At 38.9% G+C, this 23,014-nt stretch overlaps 1 protein-coding gene across 2 annotated transcripts in view; it reads left to right on the top strand.

Moving 5' to 3' along the window:
* The first annotated feature begins 5,042 nt into the window (after positions 1-5,042).
* The window catches only part of Crispld1 (cysteine rich secretory protein LCCL domain containing 1), a 33,474-nt gene continuing 15,502 nt past the window's right edge, over positions 5,043-23,014 (top strand). The window contains exons 1-5 of one of the 2 annotated variants that reach the window (XM_035439003.1): positions 5,043-5,300; positions 20,312-20,430; positions 20,730-20,862; positions 21,927-22,042; positions 22,770-22,870. In XM_035439003.1, the coding sequence (XP_035294894.1) occupies positions 5,043-5,300; positions 20,312-20,430; positions 20,730-20,862; positions 21,927-22,042; positions 22,770-22,870 (727 nt within the window). Of the gene's footprint in view, positions 5,301-20,311; positions 20,431-20,729; positions 20,863-21,926; positions 22,043-22,769; positions 22,871-23,014 lie in introns of those variants that run through there. The other variant, XM_027398796.2, reaches the window with a different exon arrangement.

The following is a 23,014-nucleotide window of genomic DNA, read 5'->3' as shown; positions in this document are numbered from 1 at the left end:
GGACTCCAGACAATCCCTGCACTATCCCATTATGCAGAGACTGGGAAACAAATGATACAGTTTGTCAATTAACCCAGAAGTTTCCTTTACAGGATCTCCTAAAAATGCTGTTGCCCCAAGACAACATAAAGTAACTTTAAGAATATGACACCCACATTCCCATGTGCAGAAGTGGGGTGGGTAGTTTTTAGTCATTTAATAGGTTATGGATATTTGTCATTGTTTAGGGAAATCAGTTACAAAATATTGTTGGTTATGGTCAGGAAGAAAGTTCAACAAAAGGGATTAGATTCAAGTTTTTTTTTTAAACAAAGGATACACATATGATAGCATAAAAGGATAAATTATTGAAATTACTCTTAAAAGGAAAACAGAGAACATATAGATTTGATAAAATAAAAAGGTAGATTATTAAATCTACTTCCAAAATGTATAGATATGATGATAAAAAGATAGATTATTAAATCTACTAGTTTCAAATATTTTACATTAGATTGGATTTCTGTGTAGTATATACAAATATTACATATTGTTACAAATTTAAAATTTGTTGGTTAAAACATACTATATATATATATATATGTATTTCTAATATTATTCAAGGTATTATATCTATACAGATCATTTATCATTGTGATACAAATTTATAGTTCTTGAAAGTTATTATTACCAACTATATAAGATAATAAGGAAATGTAGGTGAGTAACTAGTCACCTGTTATAATCGAACTTGTAATCACATTAGGTATGTTTTCAAGGACAAACATATATTTTAGAAAGATAGGTTGTCTTCAAACATTTCAGAGATCTACAGAATATGACATTTTAAATGTTTTAATACCATTGAGACATGTCTGCTCCTGGCAACACCAATATATTTAAGAGAAGATACTGGGCAGCAAAGAAACTCACATGGGATTTACTTTCTCTGTGACAAAGATAAGCCACAGGGCAACAAAGTGCACTTCCTTGACTGTTGACATTATGCTGTCCAAAATGGACAAACAGGACATAAAAGAGAGTAAACTGCAAAACCTTGCCAAGAAAGGTGAGATAGCCCTTCAGAAAATCCTGCTTCACAGAAGTTGGAAGTTGCTTGATGGAACTTCCTGATTACTCAGTTAATATTATTTCCTTCTTGGGTTTCTGAGGAAGTTAAATACTAGATAGCATAGTCATAATTTTCATTGTTTACCAGACCCAGAAAAGAAGCTCACTAAAGATGTGTAAAGTATAAACAATTTGAGAGACATTAAAAGATATTTTGATAATGTAAATTAGCATAAAATGTAAATTAGGTACAAGACTTTGGACTTATCAATTTAGGATAGATAATGAATTAGTTTCCTTAAATTGTCAAATACAAATGGACTAGATATTTTCTCTGAACTATCAAATGTAAAAGGACTAGATATTTTCTCTAAATTTATCAAATACAAATGGACTAGATGTTGCTGATAAACTTATTGACTGTATATATTGTATACAGTTTTTCTTATGTTAGTTTGAGCCTTCTTCTTGTTGTTTTAGACAAGAAGGAAAATTGTAGTGATACATTATTTGTGATTTATTAAAGCTTGCCTGAATATTCAGAAAAGCAAAGTCAGCTTCAGGTTACAGAAATCAGGCAGTGGTGATACACAACTTTAATCCCAGCAGCCAGAAGCTAGGAGGTGGTGGTACACACCTTTAATCCTAGGACTCAGGATTAAGAGATAGAGGGATCTCTCTGAGTTCAAGGCCACCTAGGGATACTCGATATTGAATCAGTATAAAAGAGTAACAGATCACAGGCCTTTAATCCCAGCACTAGAGGGGTATATACGACAGGAGCAAATTCTGTAGGGGCATTCAGTCTCTAGCCATGCTGAGAAGAAGTTACAGTCTGAGGCTTGGTGAGAGCTCTTGGAGGCAGGATCAGCCTATTTAGCCTGAGGTAGAGGTATCAAGCTAGTGGGCAGCTGCTTTACTTTTGTGATATTCAGCTTGAAGTTTGGACCCCAATATCACTGGGTCTTTTATTGAGTCCTAGGATTAAAGGTGTATACCACCACGTCCTAGCTCTGGCTGCTGGGATTAAAGGTGTGTGTGTGTGTGTGTGTGTGTGTGTGTGTGTGTGTGTGTGTGTCACCACTGCCTGATCTCTATAGCTTGAGGCTGACTTTGCTTTCTGAATCCTCGGGCAAGCTTTAATAAATCATAAACAATATATCACTACAGCTTATATACTGAATTGGGAATGAAAATTTTATTGGAAGGTTAATGTTTGGTGAATATTTAAGCCATTCTTTTTTTAAAAAATGATAATTTCCTTACCAAATTTCTTACCATTTTAATTTCTTTAATCCCAATTAAAGCCCTTTTCAAATATATGCAGTTACTTTTAGTAGACTTAACTCTATTCCCTGTATGGCTTTCAATGACACATAAAGTGTGTGGATAGACACCGTGTCCATCTTCAGTAAGACCACCATTTCTTCATGATGAACACACACCGTCAACTCACCTATCATTTGCAAATGTGGAAATCAGTTTTCTGAATGGCAGTTGTGAGAATCATGAATTATTTTAAACCTACAAATTTACAGCCATTTTGTGTTTAAGAGGCTGAAGATAAAAATTGTGAGTCTCCACTTAAGAAAGTTCTACATGGCCCACAACTTACTCCTCCTGATAGGTCTGTTTTCCCTTCTTCCCTCTGCCAGGTAGCAGGGACTCGTGGACTACAGAAGAACAGCTGGGGAGTAGAGAGAGGCAGGTGATGGTTGGAATGAACTGAAAATCCCTCCCACAAGGCTTTTGCTTGGCCTTGTGCGATACTCCAGATACAAAGGTAAAGAAAATTTAGATGAGGGTTCACTAAGGAACAGATGCAAACCACAATTAAATAACCCACTTCCAAATGAAAATGTGCAGGTACACCACTGTACCCAGTAGGGCGACACGTTATGAATTTGAAATTAGTAAATCCCTACTTTAGGTTGTAATACAGGCAAGGAGGGAACTCCACTTTTCAGTTTTTCCCGGGACTAAGACTTGAACTCCTGTTAATCAGTGAAACATAAATTAGTTAAAGGGCCCTTCATGTTTTCACAAATGCCAAGTGCTGTGATCTCTTTTGAGAAATTGCGTGTTTTATGACTGAAGCAGAGGTCTCAACTGTGAGACCACATCTGCCTCAACAGTCTCCTGAAACCCCTTCTCCATCTGGTCCTCATTAAGTACTAGAAGCCAAAGAATAACTTCTCCCTTCTAGAAAGAAGTGCCTAGAGACCTATGGGTGCCCCATCAAAGAAACTGAAAAAAAGAAAGAAAAAAGTTTCTCCCTTCATCCACCCCCCCCCCCATCTCCTCCTTTTGTGTGAGCAAGACTGGAAGTTCTGAGCACACCTCCATGCCCACCCACCTCAAGTTCGGGTGTCAGCTCCATTGTAGCCAAGGAATCTTACTTAGTGCCTCATCAGAGAGGATCTAGGGGGAGGGTGCCTGATAGCAGAAGAGCTGAGAGGGGCGGAGAAGTTAGGGGCTCTCCTCCCCCAGGGTCCAGACCATCTCCGCCCCTGTCGCAGAGGCCCAGAGCACGCCCACGAAAGCTCCTGCCTTGCTACTAGTCTACTCTCGTGGGCTTTGGGCCAGGCCTGGGTGGAGGTGGAGGTGGGGGTGGGCAAGGAGGGCTCTGGCGTCACGTGCCTGTACAGGGACCTCAATAAATGCCCGGGAGCGCTGGGGAGCGGCGGAAGCGCCTGGCGCCGGGGCTCTGCACACTGAGACTGCACTGGGCTGAAGCTCGAGGTCGCCACGGAGCCTTCCCCTTGTCCCACCCCTCCTCCAGCACCGACGGCTCAGGGACACAGTGGGGCCCACTGTGCCGAGACAGCTGCTTTCCGCAGCCACTCTGCTGTCTAACTTTGGAGTCTGCATCCGTGCTCTTCCCAGGTTTGCCAAGAGTCACGGAGGTAGGGACTTCAGCCTGCTCCTCGCTCAGAGTCCCGCGGTGGCCCGTTCCTTCCCCATCACCGAGTCTGTGCAGTCCTGTGTAGAGACTGGGCAACTGCGGGGAGCCGCCGTCCTGCTCCACTCTGCTCGCCGGGAACATCACACTGGAGAGGTAAGGGCGATTCACAAGCTGCAGCCAGTGAAGTCCAGCTGCCAGGTTTTCCTACTCCCCTTTTGGAAACATGATCTATGAAAAAAACTTGTAGAGAAAAGGTCTGGCCCAAACAGGGTAGGTGGGTTGCAGGGCAGGAACCAGAGGCTACAAAGGATGAACCTGGCTTAGTTCATACAACTTACTTCTTTGGTGTTGTCCTGGGCGCGTCCTCTCTGCCAGGTTCAGTTAACCGCGGACTCCTGCTGTGTGCGAGGGACTTGCTCTTGGTAGGGTATGGTTCTCAAGTTGGGCACAAACTTTGCAGGAAACATAATTGATTTCTTCATATGCGCGGGGGGTCAAAGAAAAGTTGCTCTAGGGACCCGAACCATTCATTTCTAGTGATTCACCCGCCCTCTCCAAGTACCCGTGGGCACAGGCAAGGATCAGTGTAAAACTTTGCTCGCAATTTCAGGACATTATGGACATTATGAATAGCTATGAACCACGAATGAGATGCTAGGATATTGTGCCTTAAACTTAAAAACAAATTAAAAAGCTCTTGGAAGTTTCTATAGAAAATATGGGCCTCTAGACAAAAATAAAACACTGTACTGATCGCACTCTTTGAAGGCTAAATGTAATCTATGTCATTTAAAACCTTATAATTCAGAAATTATTCTCAAGCTTTGAGCTTCCTGGCTGCTTTTGCCCTTGACTTTTGGCTTCGTGGGAAGCTTGGAAAAAATATTTTGTGCAAACAGTGCATTGTGAAAATTCTCTGTGGGGAGATGGGGGCCATGGAAAAGGTGCTTTGAAAACCTGAGTGCTTCCTTGTTGAAGTTTGCTATTAGAAAATAAATTCATCTTAATCATGACATGTCTTATAGCCAAAAGGAGTGGAAGAGCCTATCTTGGAGATTTTCCCGGGGAAACCCCGAGGCCATTCATTATGATGTGTACTGCACGGGAGTGGCTCAGAGTGACCGCATTGCTCTTCGTGGCTAGAGCAGTTCCAGCTATGGTGGTTCCTAACGCCACTTTGTTGGAGAAACTTTTGGAAAAGTACATGGATGAGGATGGTGAATGGTGGACCGCCAAGCAAAGAGGGAAAAGAGCCATCACAGACAATGACATGCAGAGCATCCTGGATCTCCATAATAAACTGAGAAGTCAAGTGTACCCAACAGCTTCTAACATGGAGTATATGGTAAGACATTTTTCACGTGGTGTATACCAGAGAAATGTTTATTGGTGAATTCTGCACCGTAGGTAAATTATTTCATGCTGTTCTTTAATCATTTTACCAATTGCTCTGTTTTAATTTTTTAAAGTTTTCTTCTAGTCTATCCTTTTCTGAAAACTCTTTTTTTCATGTTCCTGTTGATAAGGCTCTTTCAATTTTATCATAAAATTAAGTGCCTCAGATCCACTGTTCCTACTAAGTATTCTAAAAACCTCTGCTCCGATCTGCAGGAAGGTCACCACCCTCCCGAATGGCCTCTGTATTGACTTTAAATTTCTTTTATTACATAGGGGTCCACATGCTATGATGGAGGGATGGCAGTCAGAGGTCAACTTTCAGGAGTCATTTCTCTTTTTCTGCATGTGAACCCAGGTCATCAAGCTCAAATCATCAGGCTTGGCATTTACTGGCTGAACCATCTGGCCAGCCCCCATATTGACTTTCAGTTTACTTAGTAGAAAGATTATGCCTTAATGCCTCATAGAACCTTTCTGTTAGTAGTGGAGCTAAACAACTAAGACTGAGAGATTGTGAAGAGTTCTACATTGTTGAGCTCAGGTATGTCCCCAAGTGGCCTTTTTGTTGTCCTTGCAAATATGAAAATCATTTTATAGTTTTGTGTAAGACTGCTTTAGCCATGGGTTACCTCCATGTATTTCTTGTTGGTAAACTTCAAAGTATAACTCTAGGCAAAGAATTAATTTTTAAAGAGTCATTTTTGTCCTTAATCTCCTCATATACATTAACTGGTCTAGGAAACAAAATTAGTTCTTTGAAATTATTAGCATACCTTACATATTTACACAGGCTTTCAAACTCTGTTATATTACTCCCATGAACTCAGAATGTGCTGTGCTAGAGGTTTGATACTTCGATGACAGCCAGGCATATTTAACGACCATTCAAAAGCACAATTCTCCTTTACACACATTGTAGGGTACGGTAGTTTCAGTACATTCTAGCTGTTCCTTTTCCCTCCATATTTACATTAGTCCTGGTGGATATTCTTTTAGATAAATTTCTAGAAACATCACAGATCTAACTTTCAGTGACCCATTCATTACAAAATAGTGCATTGGTTTATTTTGACTTTAACTTGAAAACTATTTTACACTAAAGAAACCAGGTAGAATTCAAGAAACTTGGAATTGGGACCCAAGTAGAAGGTAGAAATTTTGGCATCATCACTGACTGGCTTTGTGAATGGCCACTTATTAATATGGCTCTGCTTCATGTTCCTTAAGGCCATGCCAGGAGGGGAGTGATGATTCACTGAGATAGCCTGTAGTTTAGTTCTTTAAGATACATATTACAAGGTGATAATATGTCATTGAAGAAATAAGTAATGGAGTTTTAAGTTTCATCACATTGTTTACACTTGGCATCTAAAGAGATTGCCCACTCTTCTCAAAATTCCATGCAGGATGTGATAGATCATGTTTATTTTGGAATGTTTAAGATGAAAATTTCTCTAACTTCCTTCACTAGTGAGCCTTCATTGAAACAAGTTATAGAGCCTCTCTAAGTTGACCAGTGTCCATTTATTCCATAATGGCTGGCATTGGGTGACTTCATGTGTGTGGCAGTATGTATGTGGTATATGTGTGTGTACACATGTGTTTGTGGGTGCACATGTATTTGTGTGTGCATGCATGTGGAAGTCTATCACTCCCCACCTGATTTTTTGAGATAGGGTCTCTCTCTAATTCTGAAACTCACTGAATCAGCAAGACTAGGTGGCCAATGAGATCCACAGGTCCTCCTGTCTATGCTTCTTCAGTGTTCCCATCACAGATTTACACCACCTTACCTGCTTTAGGGGAGTAGTTCACACATGAGTGCTGATGTCTAAAGCTGGCTGCTTGTGTTTGTGTGGTAAGCACTGTGTGGACTGTACCATCACTCTGGTCCCTCCCCTGACTTTTTATTTAAAATAAGGAAGAACTTAAGAGCTCAGTCTCACAGAAAGGAATGTGATAGTCTCTCTGTGTGTGATTTAGTATGCAAATCATGAAAAATATTCTCTGAATTTTTTTCTCATGTGGACTTACAAACTAGAAACAAAACCCAATAATAACTACACACAGTACTTATGGTGTCTACTCTGGGATGTTTATTTGGGTTCGTTTTTGTTTCACTGGTCTCTTTCTATCCTTAAAATGTAGATTGAGAAAGCAGCCAGGGTTTATGTTGTGTTGCCCTTAGATACTATTAACATTGGAACTGGGTGCTAGCTTTAATGAGACTGCAGAGCTCTGTGCCCCACTGTAATTCTGGGAGTTATTAGTTTTAGAGTACACATTGACCGGGTATTAAAATGTGATTATTGGGAATATTATTTTATGAATTTCATAGGAATGAAAGTATAGATACTGACCAGTTTTTTAGAAGATTGTTAGTTCAGTGATCTAAAATTAATTTAAGAAATAAAACTTAAATCTCAAAGTTGATCATGGGACCATTTTCTGTGTAACATTAAATGTCCACTTATATTCTGTATGTCTTTTCAGATTAACTGTTGAAATAGTCAATCTCTTTATTTATAATTTGTTTCTATTTTAGTCCTACAATATCTGAGTCATACACTGACTTATTAATGCCATGTTCCCACTCCTATCCTTAACTTAACTTGTAGAGTTAAAACCTTACTGTTGGAAGCTATGCCTGCCTTTTCTTGAAGAGCTTATACTTTGATAGAGAAAAAAGAATAAATGGGCTTGAAATCCTCACATACACGGGGAAACAAAATTCTTTGATTATGCCCATACAAAGTTTTTCAAGAGTAACTGTGAGAGGTGTGCTGTGTGTTATTTTTCTCCATTTTTTATTTGAATTAGAAACAAGATTGTTTAACATGTCAATCCCAGTAACCTCTCCCTCCTCTCCTCCCCTGCTTCCCCAACTAACACCCTACCTATCCCATACCCTTTCTGCTCCCCAGGGAGGGTGAGGCCTTCTATAGGGGGTCTTCAGGGTCTGTCATATTCTTTGGGATACAGCCTAGGACACCCCCATGTGTTTAGGCTCAGGGAGTATCCCTTTATGTAGAATGGGTTCCCAAAGTCCATTCCTGTGCTAGGGATAAGTACTAATCTACTACAAGAGGCCCCATAGATTTCCAAGGTCTCCTCACTGACACCCACGTCCATAGGGTGTGGATCAGTCCCATGCTGGTTTCCCAGTTATCAGTCTGGGGACCAAGAGCTCTCCCTTGTTCAGGTCAGATGTTTCTGTGGGTTTCATCAGCCTGGTCTGAACCCCTTTGCTCATTACTCCTCCTTCTCTGCAATTGGATTCCAGTTCAGTTCAGTGTTTAGCTGTGGGTGACTGCTCCTCACTCATATATGGATTTTAGACTGAGCAAAGGATTACCAACCTACAATCCACACCACCAGAGAAGCTAGGAAAGAAGAACTCTAAGCGAGATATACATGTTACCCCGGGAGAAGGGGAAAGGGACAAGATCTCCTGAGCTGATTGGGAGCATGGGGGAGGGGAGGAGAATGAGAAGGGTAGAAGAGAAGGGATGAGGAGGACATGAAGGAGCAGGAAGGTTGGGGAAGAATAGAGGGGAGCAAGATAAGAGATACCAAAATAGGAGACATTATAGGTTTAAAGCGAAATCAGGCACTAGGGAAATGTCCGGACATCTACAAAGATGACACCAACTAACAATCTAAGCAAAAGAGGAGGGCCTACCTTAAATGTCCTCCCCTGATAATGAGATTGATGGCTAACTTATATGCCATCCTATAGCCTTCAACTAGCAGTGGGTGTGCTGTTTTTTTATAATTGTGATCACTACCACTGATTGAAGGCAAGAACAGACAGCTAGTGTTGCTCTCTGTCAGTCTGCTTGGGGGAGAATCAGACTAAGTAGGTGCAAGCACAGAGCTGGGGCAGAATCTAGAACTATAGAAATGATGTTAGAAACCAGAAACAATAGGGAGAGTGATTTCCTACATTTTGTTTATAGTGAGTTGAGAATTGAGCCTTAGGGCATCAAATGGAGGGACAGGGGATTACTAAGTAAAAACACTGGCTTTGGATGTATGCAGCAGCAGGCTCACATCTTGTCCCTGTTGCTTACTGGAATGTGAACTCTGATAGTCTGCTGCCCTTCTGGGCCCTGCCTGCTTCAGTGGTTAAGCTGGTGGAAAAACACAAAGCCCAGAGGTTGCATTGAAGTGAGATGTTTTACTCTTTGGAATGGACATGTTTTCTTCTAGCCTGTCTTCATGTGTGTTTACAAAGTACAGTTTGGCCATCTGTATTCTTTTCTTCAACATTTAAAATGTATTATGTTATTGTTTGGTCATCTTCTTTTCTTCAACATTGAAAGTGTCTTCTTTGGGGTTTCCTTTATCAGTTCAATTTACATACCATAAGGCTTGCATGGCTCTGTCTTCCATACTTCCATCTGGCAACCCTCTCTGCACTTCCTTTATGTGTTTCCTATGAAGCATGGTCTCCATAAAGAGTCATTTCATAGTAACTTCAAAAGAAAGCCAAGAGCCTTATGGGATGTGTTCAAGTCTCTCCCGGAAACAGACACGTAATTGTATTTATCTTCAAGTCCACAAATCTGGTTTCCACACCCATATCCCTAACAACACATCTGCTAATCCATTCATAACATTTGTCTCATGGATCTCTGTAAACCCATCCCTTCTATTTCATCCTCACCTTTGTTCCTCCACTCAAAGCTGCCTTGGCACAGTGCCTTTCCCTTTAGCAGATTCATTCCTGTATTATAGCTTAAGTCACTTTCTTCACTATTGGTAAAGGTGAAATTCCCCTCAGCTTATCTGTGTTGGTCACTCAGGTGAATAAATGTTCTTTGGACTCCTCCATGGTTCAGAAGTATCTAGAATTAACTCAGCAAGCAAACACAGGTAGTCTGCACTAAGGACCTCATCTACCTGTGTTCATAGTGACACGGAGGACATGCTCCTGCACCTACTTTCCCTATTTGGATGCCTGTGTCCAGCCTCTCCCTGTTTAGCCCTCACATGTCATGCTTCCTCTAAAGCATTTCCCGGTGCCTCCATTCCTCTGTCCATCCTAAAGTGTCCTATTTATATTAAAGGTTCAGTGAAGCATCTTATTTCCTTTCTAGACTTTGGATTCCTAGAAGGGTAAGGCTTATCTAGGCCTTTAGAGAGCAAAGGTGTGGAGGGTTGGGGATTGTATGGCTATCAACAAATTGCCCCATGGCATCTGGGAAGTTTTATAGAAAATGAAGTCAGAGATTAATGGGGAGGGGATGTTATGGGTCACCTTTAGTCAGATAAAATGTTCTTCGAGTATTTGAATAGAAGAGAAGAGAGACTCATTTTAGGATTGCTCCAGGCTTCACTGGAAATGGAATGTAGGTGCTTGAAACTCAGCTGTGTATAACAATACGATGATGAGGCAGCAGTTGTACAGTTGATAGTGAGCAGCTTGCAGTGCAAAGGTGGTGACAAGTGGCAGGAATATGGATATTACCCCCTTGCAAGTCATTTAGCCTGAAGAATTCAAAGAAGCCTTGTTCCAAGACACACAGAGTTGACTTGGCTCGAAGGCAGCCAGCAGACAGAATTCCCTGTCTTGGTGATGACCTGGCTCGCAGGCGGCCAGCAGAGGGAATTCTTTCTCCTGTCTATTCAAGCCATGATGTAGAATTTTGAAAATTAGTGGCAGTTTCAACTCTGGTTTACATATGAAGAGAAAACACTATGCATCCTAGAAATTGGAAAGGACTTTCACAACATTGTGAAAATTCTAGAAATAGATGATTATATTCTATTTAATACAATACCAAGATATTAAAGGATGCAGAACTCAAACTCTATCTCTCTCTTTTAAGATAAGAGTGATTAGTTGGCTTCTTACCTGGTCTGTCCTCCTCTCTCCAAATCCAAAGTTGTCTCTTACTCCCTCTGTAATAGAAGATGAAAACTTTAGCCTGAGATACAGAATAACACAGAGGCCAATATCTGTTCAGATTGTCATTGGGCTATCATGGGTGGATCATTTGAGCTCATTTTTAAAAAGTAGTATTGTTATGCTTTGCACATGGCAAATGGCTATGTGTGCTTAAGGAACCAGTGTCATTGGAGATGTCATCTTCTAAAATGGGAATAGTTCATATAGAACAGCTTTTGTTAGAGGAAACTAGAGCTCAGTGTTGGACACTGCATAGTTATCCAAGTGAATTTCTTTGAACATGGTTAAGACATGCAGCAGGAGGATTAATGGTGTCCGTTCTGCAGCATGAAGGTATGGTTCATGAACATACAGACAGTAAAGTCAGAAGGAGGGCAAAGATCTCCATAGATGGAGCTCTTCAAGACATGAGCTTTTGACACCTTCTGAAGACTACAGGTGTGGATAGTGCGAAGGAACTGTAAAGAAAATGGAGAGGAGGGATGAGGATGGGTTGTGCCGAATCCTAAATGGAGAAAAGCAGAAAGGTAAGTAACTTCTAAATGACATTTTAAAACCTCAAAGGCAATGAGGACAAGGAGGCTTTGCAATGTACTTGACTGTGTGGGAACCACTAGAAATTTGAGCTATTCCAAGGCTGGTTCAAAAAAGTAGATAGAAAAAAAGTAGCATCTTTTCTTCTCATTTTCTTTTCAAATCAGCAGCATTTTACATGGGCTGGTAGTGTTGACCACACTGAATCTTTTCAAGCCAAAAGTTTTCAACTTCAACTAGATATCACATTTCAAACTTAATGACAGTTTATAAGAAAATAAAATTTTTTCGCATACTCATCTGTCTTTATTGTGTCCCTTGAAAATATTCATTTATATAAATAATAATCACAGTCAAAAATGATGCTAATTCAGGACCATTCTCTCTTTGTTGTTATTCAGATATGCTTACATGGGCCTGTTTGGAGTTCACATAATGAAAAATTTTCACAGTATTTTGTTGGTAGAGATAGTATAACAAGTCTATTCAAGGCAGTATTTTTCAACCTTTCTAATCATGTGACCCTTTAATACAATTCCTCATGTTGTTGTGATTCCTCAGCCATAAAATTATTTCATAACTGGAATTTTGCTTCTTTTATCAATTGTAATGCAAATATCGGCTATGCAGTCCTCAAAGGGGTCATGACTCAGAGGCTGAGAACCACTGTTCTAAGGTAACTGTCTACCTTTTCCTGAGTATTTGTATCTTTATAATTTTAAGAATATGTAACAAAGCCATTAAAATTGTTTAAACTATTATATCAATAAATTTGTGTTTCCAGAATGCATTGTATTGATAGATATTAGCTGAACATTTTTTTTCTCCAGAAATTGTACTTGAGTCTCAGTTCAGAATTGATGTTCAGAAATTCAACAAGTTCACAAACATAAGCTGAATGAGGTGCTAAAAAATTGTTAGATATGAAACTAGCCTACCATTAGTATTACAGCATAGGAAAGCCTTTCACTTGCAACTGGATTACACTGCTTCAACTAAACATGGATTCAGAGGTCATCATACTTGGCAGAAGAAACACCATGCACAAAACCTGTTACTCCATGTTAATCTACAATAAGATGGAGTATGGTTAGAGTTTTACACAGCAGTTCGAGGTGACTGAATGTTCTTCAACAACTGGGGGAGTAAAAATGATATAGACATGTAAGCGCAGACTAGAAATATTGTGTTTCAAGTTAAAAGAAAATTGGATTATTGTATTCTTCATAAGATGCAAAACCATTGGACAACTTCTTCTAAGGGACTGGTGTGTTGTTACTTAAAGTGTTGTGAAATGTCATAAAATTGTCCTGATTATCTGGTAGACAATGATTGGATAGAGGGCAGAGACTTAAGTTAGGAAGACTTAACCACACCGTAGGTGGGATGGTTTGGAGCAGCAATGAGACAGATAAAAATGGGTGATACAGCTAGTTTCATTGATACTAATGACTCACTTTACATTGAAGAGCAAAGGATAAGGAAGAATTTGAGATTATGTTTGAAATTTACCGACCCTTGATGATTAATTGAAGCATTTCCTGTGGCAGAAGGAAAAATAAGACAAGGTGAAGATAAAATCATAAGGTCATTTGGCAAAGACTGAGTTTGATGTGCCATGCCATCTTTAATTCCATTTAATGTCCAGTGAAAAGATGGGGCTTGAGATTAAAAAAATAGGGGGATGGTTGTAGATATTGTCCGGAGTTATCAGTGTGGACCAGCTTGAGTAAAAGAGAAGACTGTTACGGACACTTTTGTCCATCAAATGCTTTGGGTTGAGCCTGAAGCACAGCACGTGGGTGTTAAACCAAAAGGAGAGGGCTGCAAAGGAGCTGAGTGCAAGGACTTTGCCAGGGTGGAGGATCAGATGGCATGCACAGCTGTCCCTTAAGGCGGAGGAGAAGGTGAAGAAGTTAACAGTATTTCAACATTGTTGAAAATCTCATAAGATGAAGTGTGGAAGCCACTGGTAACCTTTATTAATGATAGTGGTGAGGGGTGTCCAGAAGCCCTAGTGAAGAGAAAGTATGTAAACTTTCATTTGAATAGCAGTCTTTGATTTAAGTGGATTTTTTATGTACATTGTGGTTTCAGTTTCTTTATTTCTATAAGCTTTCTTTTACTAATTTACCCAAGAAGTTTTTCAATTTTAGTCTTTTTCTATAAATATATATATATATATATATATAATATATATGTATGAGACACTTCCAAATACAGCAAATAGAAACAATTAGCTTTTCACTCACCTTCAAAATGTTAGATATTTGTATTTATTTCAGTTTGATTGTGAAGTGCTACCCCCAGGATCATGTATTTGAACACTTGGCCATCAGTTGATGTTCTAGGTTTGACTTTCTAAAATTTATTGGGCTCTAAATAAACCTAACGAAGAAATTCACCCTCAAAAATTGATCCCATACCCACAGATCAAGATGTAAAGGGCTAATCAGTTAGACTGTTGTTTTTGTTTGTTTTGGGTGTGTAATATTTGTGTTTATATAGATGTGTGTATGCAAGCGCATGTGGTGGCTGAAGGTCAATATTAGGTATCTATTTATCCATATGCATCTTATTGTTGAGACAAAGTCTTAACATCCCTTGAACTCACTCAGTCACCTAGAAGGGCTGGCCAGCAAGCTGTAGGGGTCTTCTTGTTTGTAACTTCCCAGCACTGGGATTGCATGTGCCTGTACTCCCAGTTTTTCATGTGGGTGGTGGAACTCTGAGTGAATGTTCTCACACTTAAATAGTAAGTACCCTATTACATGGTTTACTCCAGATTGTACTTCAGCAATTCCTCAAAGATTTCCCTAATTACCATGGTCTCCTGAAGTATCTAGGTAGCATTTTTAAACATTAAACTACTGTTTTCTTTTCCAGAAAGACTTTGAAGACATTTTCTGTGTCTGGCTGTTTTGCCTATATGTATGCCTGCAGAGACCAGAGAGGGTGTTCAGTCCCCTGGAACTGAAGTTACAGATAGTTGTTCACTGCCATGAGGTAGTAAGAATCAAAACCAGGTCCTGTGGAAGAGTAGCCAGTGATTTGAATCACCAGGCTCTACCTCCCATCCAAACTTTTCCTCTCAATTAAATGTCAATAAAAGTAATGGAGGCATTGTAGTCTTTGGTTTACCGGAAAGTCTATAAAAAGGTAATAGCAGTCACAAAAAGATTTCAAGTGTGCAGGCTTTCCATAGGTGCGTTATGTTATGGATACTTTACCACTTGCACTTAATCCCAAGAATGTTTGAAGCAGGAATTCTGGGCTGTCTGTCTCTGAACCAAGTCCTTGCCCACCCTGGTCATCTGGTGAGATGAGAAGCAGGAAGGATACCTGGACAGTCATGTCTCCCCTAAGTCAAGTTATGTATTAGCTGACAGAAAACTCACAAGACATACACAACAAGGTTTTGCTTTTAAAATTCTCATCTGGATATTAAGATTCAGAACAATGGAGAAAGAGAAAGAAGGAAGTATAACAATTGGTAAATTGTGTGTTTAAACATATTGAGAAGGTGGAATGCGAAAGAAAGTGTTGGAGTGAACATTCTTTTGGGGAAACTTTGAGTAATTAAGGAGAAGAAAATAGAATGACAAATCCTGTTGGAGAAATACTGATTAATTCAGCATCCAAGAGAGATGAATGGACAGGTGTGTACCATGATGCTTTGTCTTCTTATTGGTCCTAGCTCCAGGTGATAGACATGTCATAGCTTCTCTCCTGTACAACTGATTTGTCATTTGCATTTTGACAAGAAACCCTTTAAAAGTGTAATAGTTTGATAGTGTAAGCTATAGAGGGCCAGCAAGGAGGAAAGTTGGGATATAAAGGCCTTGACAGTGACATGAGATTAATAAGTACAAATTCTGTACAAAAATGTAGGAATGGTGAGAGATTAATGTCTGCTCTACCCCATAAAGAAAGTCTGTCCTGTCTTTGATCTGCATATCTTTGATGCTGGACATGGTATTTTTGTAATATCAGACCACTAAAATGGTCTGTTGAGTTTACCTGCATACTAAGCTTGAAGTTCAGAAATTAAAACAAAAAGATTTGTTCTAAATTGTTAGGTTGCTGCTTTCTATAATATTATCAAGGCTTTGTTTGAAAGAAGATTTTGAGAGAAGTCACATCTCTGTGGTTTCCAGGAAACCCTAATAAGAACATTCTATGCCTCAGGGTAATGCTGCTTTCTCAGTCTCTGCAGTTGTGAGCATACTGCATGTTCCTTCTCACTACAGAGTTCTTCAGAACAGATGAAGCAGAGTCCTTAAAATCTGACATCATCCCCAAACTAGAAGGAATGCTACAGCTCTTTCCCATAGGGTGTGTGCATGTTATATATGTAGTTGGAAAATAACTATGTTTTCTTTTTGACATACCTCATGTACCCATTTTATGAAGGAATGGTAATTTTGGTGTAGGTTGACTTTAAATTACTGCTGGGTGAATAGTTCAGAGGAAGAAAAAAAAGCTTCTTAAGCCATCTTGATTTGATTTACAACCAGAATTTAAATAGAAATGTGTAAAGTCCAACCTACATTTAAATAGTATGGGTATGAATTATTGGCTGCCTTAAAGCCTGAAATATCATGTTGTAGAATGAAAATACACATGTACCAAAGGCACACATATACATTCCATGCTGTCATTAGGTCTTTGTAATAATTCAATTCAGAGAGCTATATTTTCAGTACTTTATTCTGGAAATTTTTAAAAATTTTCATTGTTGGTCTTGACCTAGACATTTAGGCATGATTAAATTCGACAAATCGTCACTTGAAATGATTATAAATTACTATTTATTGAATATTGATTTAAAATTAAGTTTAGGTACATGGTTCTCTGCTTATATTCAAATATGATCTTATGAGTATATTTGCATGTGCATGGTTATAAATGAATTCTGTTGACTTTCTTCTCTTATTTTCAATGGGTTAAAAGAATACTTGATGCTTCTAAAATAAGTTATTTCTTCTTTTTGAGATAGTAATGTAATCACAGTATTCCCCACTTTACTTGCTTGTCTCCAGACTCTCCCATATACCCCTACTTGCTATTTTTCAAATCCATGGCTTCTTTATTCACGAGCGCGTGCGTGTGTGCGTGTATGCGTGCGTGCGTGCGTGCGTGCGTGCGTGCGTGTGTGTGTGTGTGTGTGTGTGTGTGTGTGTGTGTGTGTGTGTGTGTGTGTGTGTGTGTGTTGAGCTGTCCATAGCATGTATTGGATGGATACATTGTAGTCCTTTATGTCATCTTTATGAGTTACTTTACATTGCATCTCATCTGACAGATTCTACAGTTAAGGAAGGTTAGCCTAGCATGTTTGAGTAAAATTTATTTCACTTTCTGTGTAACAGATATAAACAGTGTTTTGGAAAACACAGATTTATGAGTTTAAAAGCAGTTGTATATCCCCTCTCAAACATTCCAGTTTCTATTGAAAACCTTGCAGCTCAGAGTATCAAGTGAAAAGCAAGAAGAAGCTGACTTGCAGTAGTCTCTGGGACTTTCCTGTGGGCTCCTCTGTGTGGTCCTTAGGAGAAGGTGGTGGGTGTGAGGCTCTCATTTATTTACTGGCCCTGGGCCACCATCACCTGAGGGTCTGTGTTCTCTCCAGTCTCAAGCCTGGGCCAGGAAATCTCACAGCTGCTGCTCCCTCTGTGTGGTCCCCTCCACAGTGTCCTTCCCGCCAATTTTCCTCTGTGGTTGGCTGCCTAATGTGTTGGCTCAACTTAGTCAAGATGTATCTGAAAAGAAAACCGAATAGATGCTCTGTTTCATAACCTAGCCCCAGAATTCTCAGGGCCTCATTCCATTTGTTAGGAGTGAGTCACTGCACCTCTGATTTAAAGGGGGAGACAGGAATTCTCCAATACCTTGTGTGGAATGAGTATTTAAAAACCAACACAATGCTCTTTAGATACTTTATTTTTAGCCATGTAAGTTCTATCTGTGATTATCCTCTTGTTTCTGGCACTCCTTTAGCATGAGGTTGGCCTACTGGGAAACCTATGGATTGGTGTGGATTTAAATCACTGTGGGAAACCCAAGTTTTCAGATTGGAGACAAAACTTTTTTCTCTTAAGAACTCTACTTTTCCAGGTGGCTGTGCCTGAAAACCTGATTGCTTTGGGAAAGTGATTTTTTTTCTAATTTTTTGACTACAAAATGAAGATAGTATTTTGCCCATCTTCTAGGACTTCATCCAAATTCATATTTCTTATGTAAATTTTTGTTGAATAGACAACAGTGACTTGAATATTTTCTATGCTAACAATGAAATTAATAGCTTTCTTATATCTGCAAATAAAGTATTTAACTGATAAATATTTATTGGTGCATATACTTCTCATGCCCATGGTAATTTGCAATATTTGATATTAATCCAAAGTAAAAATAAATTTTGTAGTGAAAACCAGCTATTGCTTATCTCTCTTTAGTTTATAGTTGAATGTAGAGATGTTTTTGTACTTTTTGGTAAATAATAAAGGTATACAATATTAAGAATATACCTACCTAATGTAAAATTTTACTTTGTGAATGAAAAAGCATTTTCCTTATTTCAAATCCACAATTGAAAGGAAGAAATACTCATTTATGAAAAATTATATGAACGAGGCAGAAAGATTTCCATCCCTGTATGTGTTTGTGTGTGTGTGTATGTATGAATGTGTATATATGAGTATATGTGCATGAGTGTGCATGTCTACTCATGCATGTGCAGTCATGCATGCATGTGTGTGTGTGTGTGTGTGTGTGTGTGTGTGTGTGTGTGTGTTTGTGTGTAGGAGGGCGAAGGGTCTCTTCCTGAAACCTTTCAGGCTGTAATTATATTAGGGTTCTTTCAGCTTCTAAAATCATAGAAAGCAAACAAGTCTCCTCGGACGTGATTCTAACCTTTGTTAGCTTCTCCATCACCTCTTTTCTAACATGTTAGGAAGGTCACTGTGCTTGCATTTGCTTTCTGTTCCCTTTCTAACCCCTATGGTCAGATTTCCTCATCTCTGATCTGGAATTGCTCTTATTCATGTATTGTTACTTAGCTAACATCCTATCTTGTTCTCTTTGTGGCATAAAAGAAATGTGAAATCTCTTTGGTCTTGCTGTAGTTGAAGTCACCATTAGCTTTCACTTAGCCTTTCTGATTCATTTTTCTTGCATTTTAAAAAAGTCACATTGTTTTTCTCCCAGTTTTAATAGTTCTAAAATTCTTTTAATCAGTCTCATTGTTCCATATCATTTTTTTCTGAAGTTATTATTCTCTACATATTTAGAACTAACTGGCTTTGTATGTTCTTACACTCTAGTTGGTGTACATATCACTATCCTACTGGTGTACATATTGCAACCTTGTGAAACTCCACTAGAGGAATACACAGACACATGGTTGCTATTTCCTTTATGCCTTTGTGGTAGCTATATTGCCCCACCATTTCTTTTCCCTGACAACTTACCTCCAGGTACACATTGCCTTAGAGGTGTCTAAATATCTATGTATTTTTTGTTCTGTCCTTCTTCAATCCTGTCCCTTAAATTGTTCAGATGTCCCAATCCTAGGGCTGTTTTCCTGTCCCTTTATTATGTGGAGTTCTGTTCTGAAAGTGCCAGTGAATTCAGTTCTACTTAGTTTTGTGACTGGAATATATGTCTAGTACAGCAGCCTATGTTTTGAATCAATAAGAACCTGAACACTAAATCCAGAGCTTGTAAAACTTACTAAGTTATTAATTTATTTTGATTCTTTATAAGTTATTTTAATGAGCCAGTCACCTTCATTGAATTTTGTAAATAAGAATAGTGTACATTTTATTGTAGTCTGTTTTGTTAATTTCTCATGTATCCGACATGTACTTATTTGCCACTGTGTATGTATAACAGATACAGAAAATAGGCCAAAGGTATCAGTAGGAGTTGAATGACTACTTCCAGGCAATTTATACTCTCTTGGGAGAAGTAGACATGTAAATAAACATTGCCATGCAGGGTAATAGTACCAAACAAAGGAATGTAACAAAGCTTCAAGAGCACTAGGGTGGGCGGAGCTTAATTCTGGGAGAGTTGGAGAGGTAACAGAGAGACCATGTTAGGTAATGTGAGATAGAAAGCCAAAAATAGACTTCTTCCTGGCAGATAACCAAAGGATGCTTAGACCAGGATCAGGCCCTGCAGTTATAACATGCTTTAGATATGGAGACCTGGCACTAGATACTTGTGGGTACTAGATACCTTTGCTGGCTGCATTTTAGGGAGAAGCATCAGGTAAATGCCTTTGTGATCACTCTAGCAATTCTAAAAATGTGTAGGCTTATCAGTAAATGGAAAGATGTAGTCAAGGAATTTGAGTAGGAAGGAAAAACTCAGACTGGTAGATAAGGAAAAGCCTAGATCAATGGGTTCTCTTAATAAAGAGGGAAGAAAGCAAGAAGCCAGTGATTTGTATTTGAAGAAATGACTGGTGTGCAATTGAATGTGTGTGTTTTGTTCTCTTTACCCTGTAGACATGGGATGTGGAGCTGGAAAGATCTGCAGAATCTTGGGCTGAAACATGTTTGTGGGAGCATGGACCAGCAAACCTACTGCCCTCCATTGGACAGAATTTGGGAGCACACTGGGGAAGGTAGTGGAAAGTGCAGCTTTTTTGTTTCTGGAATCGAAAATGTCGTGAATGAAATGTTTATTAATCTACAACTGCAAGGTTTCTAATGTTTGGTACTTAAGAGTAAAAAAAGCTAATCGAGAAACAAAGAAAACTCATTTATCCTACCAGAATAGTCACCAAATTCCTAGCTTACCTTTGCATTATTTGTATATTTAAGATTTGTAGCTTACACAGAAGGAACTGTCTGTCAAGCCTTGTCAATGTAAGTTTTATGCTTTTTTAACTTTTTTTGTTCCCTATTATTTTTCTTCTAACAGATATCGACCCCCTACATTTCATGTACAAGCATGGTATGATGAAGTGAGAGACTTTAGCTATCCATATGAGCATGAGTGCAACCCATATTGTCCTTTTAGATGCTCTGGCCCCGTTTGCACACACTACACTCAGGTATGCTTTGTGTGAGCTACATTGGCTCTTCCAAATTAAGTTAACTGCAACTGCAGGAGAACAAACAAGCATGTGTCTTGTATTACTTAATGTGATCATTTAAGAAAACTTATGTTGTTAATTTCATGCAATAGACAAAACAATTTCTAAAAGCAATAGTATTATCGCAGATATCCAAATACTTACTTAAAAAGGTTATTTTAATGACTTCAAATATAAAATATTTTACTATGTCTTCAATAGATACAGTCTGAGAAATAGTTTGCCTTCTTCTTCTTCTTCTTCTTCTTCTTCTTCTTCTTCTTCTTCTTCTTCTTCTTTTTTTTTTTTGGTTTTTCGAGACAGGGTTTCTCTGTGTTGCTTTGGAGCCTATCCTGGCACTCACTCTGGAGACCAGGCTGGCCTCAAACTCACAGAGATCCAGCTGCCTCTGCCTCCCGAGTGCTGGGATTAAAGGCGAGCGCTACCAACACCCGGCAATAGTTTGCCACCTTCTAAATCAATTGATGCAAAAAATACACATCATCATCTATATTTACTATTTACATACATATATACAGGATTTATATTATGTATGTATACATTTTATACTTCATGTTCACTTTTAGCACTGGGTGTATTTGCAATCTCTAAGTCAAACAAAGGAAGGCAGGCTTAGGTAGACAAAGGTCCCTATCGTCCTGGGTTCTAGATCGGAAGGCCTCTGAGCATCGCACTTGAACTTCTTGCTTGAGAGACAGACTTCTGTTACTTCGGTTAGTAAGCCTCTTCATGGAAATGTTCACAGTGTAAGATGGAGATGTAGCTTAGAATTATTTAGTAAGTTAGTACTTTGAAAATGCTGATACTGTATTGCTGAGAAAGCTGTTGACCTGCAAATTTCTTTTATAAAAGGAGTAACAAGCCCAAATCCAAATCTCAAAGGAAATGCATTTGACACTTCTCACTCTAGTGTGCATGATCACTGTTGGCTTCTGCAGTTTCATTTTTCTCCATTCCTCTTTGATGTACAGCTGTCTCATTTTATATCTGCCCTGCCTGAGCCTCTCTTCTCTCTAACACAGGTGGTGTGGGCAACTAGTAGCAGGATAGGCTGTGCCATCAATCTGTGCCACAACATGAACATCTGGGGGCAGATATGGCCCAAGGCTGTCTACTTGGTATGCAATTACTCTCCCAAGTAAGTGGACAAGGTACTGGTGTCTTGTGGAAAGTTTTCCTAGTGGGAAAATAGTTTTCTAATTCTGATTTTTCCCAATTTCAAGGTATATTCATACAGTATTTTGCTTACTTCAGTTTATATCTGATGGCAGTGATTATAGTTTCTCAATGCATTAGTCAGTAATTACAGGAAATGGGAGAATTGAAGCCAAGATATTACATAAAGACATAGAACACATTTTTATGTGTTTCAGGTTCACACATTATGCTAGTCTAGTCTATATATAGTAATTTTGATGAGAGATTTTCAGTTACATGTTAGTAGCGATATATATATATATATATATATATATATATATATATATATATTTCCTCCTGTGTCTCCTGTGTAAAGAAGACTTGAATAACTATGTTAAAATTTCACAAGCTATTCTGAGAATCGGATTTAAATTATTAGTATACATGAAATAGGTGAATATTCTTCTGAATTCAGTTGTCTTCAAATGTTTGATTTTGAAATTTCTAACAGTTTTCATACCAATTTACTTTGGAAGTTTTCAAAATAATGAGATGTTTAGCTGTATGTAACCCTAATCCCAAAGGAATTCATACTAAAGTATATAAAATATATAAAGGTCTTTATCTTAAGAGGTCTGCATCATTACTCCTGACATGCTTATGTAGTGATGTTCTCAGTGTCTTAATAATGCTGTAAGATGTCTTAACGGAGTGCATCTTCTCTGTAGGGGAAACTGGTGGGGCCACGCCCCTTACAAACATGGCCGGCCTTGCTCTGCTTGCCCACCCAGTTTTGGAGGAGGCTGTAGAGAAAACTTGTGTTACAAAGGTCAGTGATGTGTGGCTGTAGTTTTCACTTTGAAACCTCTGTTCATCCAGCTTTGCATCATTGCACATGTTCTTGGGAGTATGGCCAAAGGCTAGGGGTATGGCCAAAGACTAGAATTTGTCTCATGTCTGTGAGGGAGGGCCT

The sequence above is a fragment of the Cricetulus griseus genome, chromosome 2 (genome assembly GCF_003668045.3).
Source record: "Cricetulus griseus strain 17A/GY chromosome 2, alternate assembly CriGri-PICRH-1.0, whole genome shotgun sequence".
Classification (NCBI taxonomy): domain Eukaryota; kingdom Metazoa; phylum Chordata; class Mammalia; order Rodentia; family Cricetidae; genus Cricetulus; species Cricetulus griseus.
This window is presented reverse-complemented; position numbering and strand designations above follow the sequence as displayed.